The 11,840-nt window shown below is 46.7% G+C and overlaps 1 protein-coding gene across 2 annotated transcripts in view; it reads right to left on the bottom strand.

Moving 5' to 3' along the window:
* Positions 1–11,840, bottom strand: part of JADE1 (jade family PHD finger 1) — a 67,077-nt gene that overhangs the window by 23,571 nt on the left and 31,666 nt on the right. For both annotated transcript variants that reach the window (XR_001880886.1, XM_017849123.1), the window contains exons 3-6: positions 10,068–10,153; positions 6,547–6,704; positions 4,021–4,208; positions 1,439–1,650 (exon numbers count right to left, since the gene is read on the bottom strand). Coding sequence is in view for 1 of the 2 variants with exons in the window: in XM_017849123.1 (XP_017704612.1) it covers positions 1,439–1,650; positions 4,021–4,208; positions 6,547–6,704; positions 10,068–10,153 (644 nt within the window). In the remaining variant the exon portion in view is untranslated. The remainder of the gene's footprint in view (positions 1–1,438; positions 1,651–4,020; positions 4,209–6,546; positions 6,705–10,067; positions 10,154–11,840) is intronic.

Genomic DNA, 11,840 nt, shown 5'->3' with positions numbered 1-11,840 from the left:
CCTCCTGGGTTTACGCCATTCTCCTGCCTCAGCCTCCGGAGTAGCTGGGACTACAGGCGCCCGCCACCTCGCCCGGCTAGTTTTTGTATTTTTGGTAGAGATGGGGTTTCACCGTGTTAGCCAGGATGGTCTCGATCTCCTGACCTCGTGATCCGCCTGTCTCGGCCTCCCAAAGTGCTGGGATTACAGGCTTGAGCCACCGCGCCCGGCCTACTGTGCTCTTTTTTAAGGCAGGAAATCGCCTTCAAGAAAAGGGGCTGCTTTCCTCTCCTTTAACAGCTCAGCTTATACCCTAACACATGCTTACAAACACGACAGGCAAAGTGTGTCCTCGAAAAGACACGCTCAAGTCCTAACTCCAAATATCTAAAAATGTGACCTTCTTTAGAAATAGTCATTGCAGATGTAATTATTTAAGATGAGCTCACTCTGAAGTAGGGTGGGTCCCTAGTCCAATAGGACCGGTGCCCTTCTAAGAAGACTGCCACGTGGGCCGGGCACGGTGGCTCACACCTGTAATCCCAGCACTTTGGGAGGCCAAGGCGGGCGGATCACGAGGTCAGGAGCTCGAGACCAGCCTGGCCAACATAGCAAACCCCATCTCTACTAAAAAAATACAAAAAAGAAATTAGCCGGGTGTGGTGGCACACTCCTGCAGTCCCAGCTACTCGGGAGGCTGAGGCGGGAGAATCACTTGAACCTGGGAGGCGGAGGTTGCAGTGAGCCAGGACCACGCCACTGCACTCCAGCCTGGGTGACAGAATGAGACTCCATCTCAAAAAATTAAGAAGAAGACCGCCATGTGAAGACAGAGACACAGGGAGAACACACATGATGACAAGGGCAGCCGCAAGCCAAGGAATGCCCAAGATTGCCCAAATCACCATGAGCTACAAAAAGGCAAGGAACTGCATGTTTCAGAGGAAGCACAGCACTGCCACCACCTCAATTCTGGACTTCTAGTCTCCAGAACCCAAGACAATACATTTTTGTTGTTTTAAGCACACACAGTCTGTAGTAATTTTTCTGTTACACAGGGCAGCTGTAAGAAACTAATACAGCACACTAACACACACCTTTTCAAAGGTTTGTTTTCTCAGTGTTCTTAATACCTAAACTTAGGTGTTACAGTAGGACAGAGGGGGCTCATACATTCTTTTTAAATAAACTTGACTTCTATAGATAAGAATAAAACACTATGTGAAGAAAGACGATTTCCACAGAGGGTGCTATCCTTCTGGCTGCAAAAGCAGAGGATATATTTCAATCACTGTAAGAACCTACCAGGGAAAAAGAAAGTCTATAGGGCATATTTCTTTAAATTGTAGAAAAACAGACCCCATTCAGAGGAAGAATCCTGGACTCCAGGCATACACTCCCCACAGCAGACAGGCTCATGCCCCAGGTTTCTTCGTTCTGGCCTCCCTGCCCCACATACCTGGTGCACACAGATGTTGCATTTGTCACAGAACACCATCTCATTGCCGTCCTCACCATCAGGAGACTGGCAGACATCACAGACAACATCTTCATCATATTCGATCCCCAGGCCTTCCTCAGTCTCTATGGCGTGATTCATATTGTCGTAGCATCGCTGCTCAAATTCCTCTAAGACCCTCTCCATGGTGTATTCATCTAGTTCAGGCATTCCTGAAGTTAAAAATGCCACAAACCCATTTTAATAAATCTGTATTAATAACTATTACAAAATAGTTCCAGTTTATTTATACTTAAAAATAATGTACAATGAATAAATAATAGTCTGATAAATAAATCCATCACTGGCCAGGCGTGGTGGCTCACACTTGAGCCCAGGAGCTCAAGGTCAGCCTGGGCAACATAGTGGAACCCCATCTCTACAAAAAATATGAAAATTAGCCAGGTGTGGTGGCACACACCTGTAGTCCCAACTACTCAAGAGCCTGCGGTGGAAGAACTGCTTGAGCCCAGGAGGTTGGGGCTATAGTGAGCCATGACTGTGCTACTGTGATCCGGCCTGAGTGACACAAGACCCTGTCTCAATCAATCAACCAACCCATTGATGCATCCATCCCTGAGGGCCCCAAAATTTTTTATTAAATCCTTATCAGATCCTTCTAAGAAACAATCTTCAAAGGGGAGAGTCTTCCAGGAAACTGTTATGTTCTTATGGTCAGGTAGTAAAGATGCAGTGTAGTAAATGGGAAAGCAAAAGGTAAATTTTAAAAGGATTCAAGGATATTAAATACATACATTGTTGAATACGACATTTCATTATACTCATTACACATAACAACTAACACATAAGGGACTTCAAAACCAGTACCTCATATATGGTTTGGATGTTTTTTAACATTTGCCTTTCTTGGTAGGTAAAACAGTTCTCTCAAAACAGATTACACTTTGGACACTCTAATATTTTTAAATGGTTTATCCCTCCTCATCCTCTGACTTCTACAAAGTTGAAAAACATAGTGAACCAAATGCAAAAAAAAGACTGAAACAACAGGTACAGTGGCTCACGTCTATAATCCCAGTACTTTGGGAGGCCGAGGCAGGTAGATCATTAGAGGTCAGGAGTTCAAGACCCGCCTGGCCAATAGGGTGAAATCCTCTCCACTAAAAATACAAAAATTAGCCAGGCATGGTGGTAGGTGCCAATAATCCCAGCTACTTGGGAGGCTGGGGCAGGAGAATCACTTGAACTCAGGAGGTGGAGGTTGCAGTGAGCCGAGATTGCACCCCTGCACTCCAGCCTGGGCCACAAAGTGAGACTTCATCTCAAAAAACAAAGAAAAAAAAAAAACCAGTAACAGCTAAGACAAACATCTTTAAGCATGTGTTCCGCTTATGTTATAAAATTACAAAATTAGGCCGGGCGCGGTGGCTCACCCCTGTAATCCCAGCACTTTGGGAGGCTGAGGCAGGTGGATCACGAGGTCAGGAGTTTGAGACCATCCTGGCTAACATGTTGAAACCCCTTCTCTACTAAAAATACAAAAATAAATTAGCCGGGCGTGGTGGTGGGCGCCTGTAGTCCCAGCTACTCGGGAGGCTGAGGCAGGAGAATGGCGTGAACCTGGGAGGCGGAGCTTGCAGTGAGCCAAGATCACACCACTGCACTCCAGCCTGGGTGACAGAGCGAGACTCCATCTCAAAAAAAAAAAAAAAAATTACAAAATTAATCCTGCCAGTGTATTCAACAGTATCTTCAAATATGGATTAGCCCAGTTCTTATTATTTAAACCATTCATAAATGTCAAGAGTCTTTGGGCTGAGTCCTCTGACTTCACACAGGACACCTAGATTCCAGTCAAGCGCATTACACTGGTCTTTATAACGTGCTTACTACAAAGCAGAAACTGTGTATCTTTGAAGCTAAAATTTACTATTCAGTCCCAACAACATCTCTGAGAAGAACTCCTGAACACATGCCATAAAACCACCTTGTGGCCTGCTAATGTTTGGGCCATTAATACCTAAAGCAGGACCAAGAAGAAGGAAATCTATTTTGTCTATAAAAACACCTGAGTAGGCCGGGCGGGGTGGCTCAAGCCTGTAATCCCAGCACTTTGGGAGGGGCTCAAGTTAAAACACATGTGATGTGCTTAGAAATGGGGAGCATGCCTGGAAAAGTGTTCATTTAGAGAAGCAGCAGTCCACGGCTAAAGAAGGAATCTGAATGGTGTCGCAGAAAAAAAAACACTAGAGCAAGTCACTGGAGCATGGCCTTTTGTCACTTAGTTTCCCTGGACTTCAGCTTCCTTAAGGTAAGTGAATGAGGGAGTTAGATCAGAGCAGACATGGGAATCCCTGGTGCCTAAGCCGAGGAGCCCTGCTTCCACTCTGAATACATCTCAGCACATCTGACACAGCCAAACAGGCTGAGCTCTAAGGCAGGGCTGTGATTCTGATTAACTGAAGCTATGATGGAGCTGCCTTCAACTGGCAATGAGGGGCTTTTTGCTACTCACCTACCTGCCTAAAACACGTTTCTATTCATCATTGGTTAATAAAATAATATAATACATGGTCTCTCACCCATCTCCTTAAATTCTTCATTGGTCAGTTCCAGCCATGCAGCATCCATATCATTGAGGTCATAGCGACACACACTGTCAGCCAGTGTCCGGATGTCCACATAGCCCAACTCGGGAGGCTCTGAGCCTGATGACACGATGTACTTCTTGGGCCTGATGAACATGAGGGACTTCTCTTCAGACACAACCCTGCATAACAAAAAACAAGGCAGCTAGGTTACCCTTTCAGTCACAGACAATGAAGTGTGCCACAAGGCCCCAGGTGTCACTTCCTCTTCCAACCCTCAGAGCCACAGGTCATCACTAGAGGCTGAAAACCTGAATGTCACTGCTAATAAAACCTTAACTAGAAGTTGTTAAAGCCTGTGAACAGGAAATAGATATGAATGAAAACACTGTAGAAGCCTTCAAATCTGCTTCCCAGGACACTGCTGTGCCCTGCCCACCACCTCTGACCACTCTGGCCTGCAGCCAACACCAAAACACACTGACCCTTACATTTCAAGAGTTAATCACTTTCCCTTAACCAGCCCTGCCCATCCCTGCTGGAGGCCATTAGAACCAGGGCACCACATAGGCAGGGCAGGCACAGCAGACTCTGAGAACCAGAGGGAGATACCTGCCAACGCTCACCCCTCACAAAAAAAAGCTGGAGAGAGGGAAAAGAAAATTAGGCCTTGGGCTGGGCACGGTGGCCCAAGCCTGTAATCTCAGCACTTTGGGAGGCTGAAGCAGGTGGATCATTTGAGGTCAGGAGTTTGAGACCAGCCTGGCCAACACAGTGAAACCCCATCTCTACTAAAAATACAGAAATTAGCCTGGTATGGTAGCGCACACCTGTAATCCCAGCTACTTGGGAGGCTGGGGCAGGAGAATCGCTCGAACCCAGGAGGCAGAGGTTGCAGTGAGCCAAGATTGCAACATTGCACTCCAGCCTGGGCAACAGAGTGAGACTGTCTCAAAAACAAAAAAAAAAAAGGAATTAGACCTCGGCCTTTACCAACAAATCTAAGAATCAAGAGTCCCAGCCAAGAGGCAGACTGACTCTCCCAACATATACCTATGATCCCAGAAACAGAAGCACAAGTTTCTTCTCCTAATACTGCCACACACTGTCTCCCGACCTTTAACACCTGGAGTAGTGCTTTCCAACTCACCCCACTCAAAGTAAGACAGCATGCGCAAGAAGAGCAAATCACTCCCAACTTGGACCAGAAAAGGCCATCTTCCTAATCACAGGCCCCAGGCCTCAACAAAGTCCTTCCACATATGCATTTCTGCAGTTTAAATTACTGTCAACAGGCTGCCCAGAGTCTGTCAGAGTACTTTCATCACCCTTATATTATGGGAGTGATTTTATCTACATGACGCTGAGATGGACAAACTGAAGGGATTTATTTCTCCTACTCAACCAAGAGCAGGGATCCAACTGAAAACTTCCACAAGCTGTATTAATGCTCACTTCTGTCCTGGCTCCCCACTGAAAGTGAAGCATTCAGCAAGTGACTCCTAGGCTGGGGCTGCCAGTGCTGAATCAGGTGGTGCTACATCTCAGACACAGGCTCTGAGGCAGATACCTGGTCTGCCCCGCAGAGCCCCGTGACCGCTCCATTCCACAGGTCCAGATTCTAGCCTGTGGGGGCCATCCTGGCACTTCTGATTGGTCACCTAAGCCTGAGTAAGACAGGGGCATATGTCACCACTGGATAGACTCCCCAGAGATCCCAAAATGACAACTCAAATTTGATCATCTTAAGTGCCCAAAACAAGAGACACAAAGTGGGTGACGGCCAGGAAGCAAGTTCAGTCACGACTCAGCGTGGAGAAAGACACTATTTCACAAAGCAGCAGCCAACTGATGATGGCCGAGAAGCCAGATGCCAGCTGAGCACAGAGGGCACTCAATCCTCCCTCCTAAGAGGACTCTCCAGGTGGCACGAAGCAGGGCAATGAGGAAATGAGTAAACAGCTGCAACCTGATTGTGAGGAGAGTCAGCAGGGACTCAGCCCTGAGGATCTTTAAAGTCAGTAAATTCAGAGAACGCACCCCGAGAACAATGTGACCAGTCAAAATAAATCCCTCCAAAACTCCCCTCTCCGCAAACCCTAACTGGCAGGTCTCCTCACACCTGTCCTCCTCCAAAGGCGGAGGCAACTACACACTTCTCTACAGGAGAGTCACTCTCCAGGGTGAACATGGAGGGCAGGAAAAGAGGATGCAGACGTGTGAACACCCAAATTTTCCTCCCCCAGCCCATCACTTCCCAGGATGTCTTGGACTTTGACTTCCTCTCATAAGACCGCAGCACCTCCCTACAGTGGTGGCTGTAATGTTAAGCATGGAGGCTCATGGCCCTCAAAACCACTACCCTGTATGCCTGAAGTGTGCTGCTCCTACATTTCTATTTCCACTTGAGGCTCATGATATTTTACTGCTAACTCAGAAATTGTCTCTTCTCAGATGCCTGCTGTCAGGGAAGAAGAGCGAGGGTGGGTGGAGAGGCTTCTGCCCTCAGGACATCTCTACCTGGCCACAGGCTGAGGGATGGTCCCCGGGCTCACAGGCACCTGGACCCCTTTTTCCCATTCCTGTCTCCAGGGATCTGCCAACACATAGTACTCATCCGGGTTCAGCTGGTAGGAGTCATGTAACTTCATGGCAGTGATCAGGTCTGTCCTAAACACCTGGAAAGGAAGAGAAAGGGACACTGACATTTGATATTTGCATTCTTATTCAGAGTGCTGGCAGCTGCAATGTAACCATGGAGCTGCCATGTAACAAGGTCACTGTATCAACATAGAACAAGCCTGACCTATTACAGAAAACCTTTGCCTGACACGCCTTTTACCTCACTCAGGCATGGGGGGTGGCAGTGCTGAGGGAACCCTGTCCTCTCACTGCCTCAGTCCATAGTGTCCACAACTACTTCAACAAAAACAACAAAAAATCTCTGAAAAATGCCTCTCAGTTCACCAAAAGGGCTGCTGAAAACATGTACCTGGAAATCTCTGAAGGGAGATACTGCACTCAAGGGTGCTCTAGAAATATAACTCCACTAACCATGTAACAACTTCTTCAAGCCAAAACCCAGAACCGCCAGGGACTCATCTGTTTTTTTTTGTTTTGGCTTTTTTTTTTTTTTTTTTTTTGGGGTTTTTTTGAGATGGAATCTTGTCTGTCCCCCAGGCTGGAGTTCAGTGACACAATCTTGGCTCACTGCAACCTCTGCCTCCCGGGTTCAAGCTATCCTCCTGCCTCAGCACCCCTGAGTAGCTGAGATTACAGGTGCGTGCCACCATGCCCAGCTAATTTTTGTGTTTTTAGTAGAAACAGGGTTTCATCATGTTGGCCAGGCTGGTCTCAAACTCCTGACCTCAAGTGATCTACCTGCCTCGGCCTCCCAGTGTGCTGGGATTACAAGCATGAGCCGTGCTCCTGGCCAGAGACTCATCTTCTATAATGAGACTGCCCCCACCCAGGCCCTGCCTCCCAGGGCACCAGGGTTTATGGTATGGCAGCTGGTGAGGTCAAGGTCCAGGCTGGCCTAGAAAAATCTGGAAGAGAAGCAATCACAGGCCACTTGGTTGATGGGCCTGCAAAGAACATGTTTGCACACCTTCACCTGGCATAAATTCTACCTGGGAAGAGTTATTTGTGGGGAAAGGAAATAGAGAAAGTCACTACCCTCTTCCCACTCTGCCAAAAACAGGCAGACCCAACAGTGCCCCTCTACAAAGAGAGCTCCCCAATTCCTTACCACAGGCCAAATGAAGGAAACCGCAGAAAAGGCAGCCCTCCCAGTGCCTATGCCACTGCAGACTCCTGGACCACTGGCATTCATCCTTGGTCAATGAGGCCTGCCCCTGGGGTAGAGCGCAACACTGCCTCCCAGCCAGAGCTGCACAACTGGCTCCCTCTCAAGCCTCGTCCTTGGCCCACTGGTGTCTAAGGCTGCATAAGAAAGCTCTGACCTTGGCATCAGGACCAGCCCAAAGTTGTGTTTGGCATCGAGCAAGCTTGCATCTGTAAGCTGCCCTGTCTGTTTACACAAGTCACAATGCTGAACTCTCTTTTCTCAGGACAGGGAGTTCTTTCTTGTGCTACTAAACACAGTTCACACATACGCCTGCTAATAGGTCCATATTTGTTTTTTCTGGTGGCTTTTCAGGCTGGTGATCACTTTAATAAACTTCACCATAATAAACTCTGAGGCAGTGTCTGAATAAAAAGGCCATTTCTCCTGCCTGCCATTTTCAATATGGACTATTCCCCAGTATGCCACTCCTCATTTCTAAAGACCTATTAACAAGCAAGAACTAGGCCATGCACCTCCCACAAAAATCACATGTAATACCAGGATCCTTCCCTTCAAGCACAGAGCAGCTGAAGCAGGTGCCCAGCCCAGTGGACACCAACTCCCTGGCCCCCAAAAGAAAAGTACTTTAAAACCTAAGAGATGGGCCTATATCTTCAAGAAGCCGATCAGGTAAAAACATATTCCAACTAAGTGGTATAAATGGAAAACAAAGGAGTTTGCCAAAAAAGAAAGAAAAATCAAACTGAAGCAGTGAAATGAAAAAAGGCAGCCTGCTATTCCTTTGCTCAAAGACTCGGTCAAGAACTGAAACAAAGGCCCTCAAATGGATGTCAACTCTGGAGTCTCTGGTAGAGTATGTTAGTGCCTTACATATAGTTTGGACTCGGGGTTGAGAAAAACATCTGGACCAAAATGTGGGGCTGGGACAAAGCCAGCACAGCGACCTGTGCTGCTGGGCCCCCTCCTCAATGCTTGGTGTCAGTGCCAGAAGCAAGTTTCGAACTCCACCACTGGGCACCAGCCCCCATCACACCAGGTCACAGCTCCTCGGTCCCCCTTGTATTCCTGTGCTGAAGTAACAGGAGTTTAGTGTGAACATCAGAAAGGTATTTGGGGGGTTATGGACACAGCACAAGGAATTAAGAAATAAAGAGCAGCAGAGACACTCCTGGGCAAAGAAAAGGAAGAGAGCATTAAAGGTTCAAATGAAAAAAGGCCTGAAATAAAGTAAGGGGAGGAAGTAGCTACCTTCCCAAGCACATCTGATCTCATGCTAAAGTGCCTCCTGGGATGGTTTTCCACAATTCTAAAGGATGTAAACTACTTCCTCATGGAGGAAGCTATTCCACAACCAAGTAACTTCTCCACTCCGCAACAGGGCAGCCTTCTGATGTTCCCTATTAGAGCCTGGAAAGTTCCTCTGAGGAATATCTGCCTCTGCGGAATATCTGCCTCTGCATTGCCATTATAGGATAAGGCTGTCTATGAACTCACCCCATGAGAAGCAGCACAAAGCAAAGCATTCAACCAAAGAAACTCTTCCTAGAATCTTCTCACTTGAAAACTGTGATAAAATAAAATGCTTTTTCTTCAATGATTTAAAGCCTAGCAAAGGTCTTTAGAATAAACAGACCTCAGGCCTTATAAGGGCCCCTAAACAAATACCAGCAGAAAGAAATGCACCTAAAAGCAACTTTAGATACACAGATAACAAAAGTTAGGGAGCAGAGGAAACATAAGATGAGAAAGAAATTGAGAAAGAGGGGGGAAAACCTTCAGCATAATCCCCAAAACAAAACTCCCACAGTTACATTGGGTTGTTGCCAAATAAGCCACAAATTCATGGCTAAAACTAACTTGAGGCTGGCAGTGACTTAGCAGCAGCTGAACCCGCTGATCTCCTGGCTAGAGGAAAAGTTATTGGGAGCCAGAGATGATACAACAGGAAAGGAAAAAAAGAATATAATGAATAATAACACTTACTGAGCACTTTTTATGTGTCAGCAACTATTCACATGCTTTGCATGTATTAGCCTATGTGTATTAACCCACTTAATCCTCACAACAATCCTATGAGGTAGACACTTGTGTTCTCCCCATCTTACAGATTTGGAAACTGAGGCACAAGGATTTGAATACTCTGCCCAGGACTGCACAAATAGACACCACTCAACTAGGTACATGCGGCAGCATATATTCATGCACGGTCAGGCAAGCAGTCAAGAAGTACCTCCGAAGGCTTGCGATCTTCATGTCTGGAGCAGGAACTTCTCCTATGCTGGGATCGGGAATTCTGGGACCAAGTAGTTGACAAGCCTAAAGAAACAAACATCCAAATAAGAACCATTAAAAACTGCAGGAGTTACTGAGTGTTCTCAGGGGTTTTCTTATCCAAACTCATCCCAGGCTCACCTCAGCACTGCACCATGAGACCACCTATGATGCCCTCTTGGCTCTCACAGAGCTCTTCCACTTCCATCAATTATTTAACTCGTTAGTAGGCCTAATGTGCTCATTCTGTGCAGGGATGCTATATCAAGGACCGCACCCAAAAGGAGAGAGGACTTTAAGAATACCATGCAGGTGTAGTCTTCACCCATAAGCCTGCACTGAAGAGGTTCAAAGTCTCATGCTGCTAAATACAAACTGAAAAAATAACAGGCCGGGGCGGTGGCTCACGCCTGTAATCCCAACACTATGGGAGGACAAGGTAGGTGGACCACCTGAGGTCAGGAGTTCAAGACCAGCCTGGCCAACTTAAAGAAACCCCACCTCTACTAAAAATACAAAAATTATCTTTGTATGGTGGCAGGCACCTGTAATCCCACCTTCTCAGCAAGGCAGGAGAATTGCTTGAACCTAGGAGGCAGAGGCTGCAATGAGCCCAGATTGCATCACCGCACTCCAGCCTGGGAGACACAGCAAGACTCCATCAAAAAAAAAAAAAAAGAAAACAAAAGAAAAGAAAAACATCTTACTGAGTCTGCAGGAAGCTTTCTAAAACACTTTTTTAAAAAAAGGTTTGACTCGACAAGGCATTAAAAACTTAGCAATCCCTAGAGAGGGAACCTCAGGCCTATGGGGTAGACGAAGTAGGTCGTATAGTGCTGTAAGTAGAGAGGATGGTAGGTGAACAAACTTAGTGAAGACTAAGGGGCCAACTGCCAAATAACCCCTAAAATTTGCTCCACTTTCCCATGAAAATGCCAATTGGCTCTGTTCTCTGCCTTTCTTACAAAGGGGGTCTACACCTATCATCTGGCCTCCCCCATAACACGGTACATAACTGCTGCCTAACAGGATCTCCCAACTGCTGCCAAGTCTGAGCTCGTCTCTGCCCTGACACTTCTCAGCACCAGCAACTCCATCCTGTCTGAAATATTCCCTCGGCCTCAGTGGCAATTCTCTTTCCACTGTGTGGGCTCCTCCTCTCCATGCATCCCATCAACATGGGTTTCTCCTGAACTCTTTGTTCTTTTCTTGCTCCAAATGTTCTCCCCAGGGGGATGTCCACAGTCTTACCCAGCACACCCAGAGGAACCTGCCAGACCTACATTCCCAGACTAACCTCCCTTCCAAGCTCCAGGTCCATTTTCACCTTCACATATGACATCAACCCTAAGGTATTCCTTCTATCTGTCAACTCAGCATTATAAAAACTGGGCTCAACATTTTACCCAAACCTGTTCTACCTCTTACATTCCTACTTTGATGTCTATTACCACCATTTCTACTTGACATCAGAAATCTAAGAGTCATCCTAGACTCCTTTCACTCAGGACACAATCAATAGCTGGGTCAATTCAACTTCCTAATAATTCCAGCCCCTCTTCTCCATCTCTGCCTCTGCCTCCTGTTAATTTGTTACAAAGACAACTTAAATGCAAAACCTTCCACTTGTGGGTGCCGTACTGTTGCCAGAGATCTGAAACAGCCCTAACACCCACATGTAGTATTTCTCCAACTTTCTGATAATTCATCTCCACCTCCTTTTTTTTTTTTC

The sequence above is a fragment of the Rhinopithecus bieti genome, unplaced genomic scaffold (genome assembly GCF_001698545.2).
Source record: "Rhinopithecus bieti isolate Rb0 unplaced genomic scaffold, ASM169854v2 scaffold_32092, whole genome shotgun sequence".
Taxonomy (NCBI): domain Eukaryota; kingdom Metazoa; phylum Chordata; class Mammalia; order Primates; family Cercopithecidae; genus Rhinopithecus; species Rhinopithecus bieti.
The sequence above is the reverse complement of the archived record's forward strand: the minus strand, read 5'-3'. Positions and strand labels throughout refer to the sequence as shown.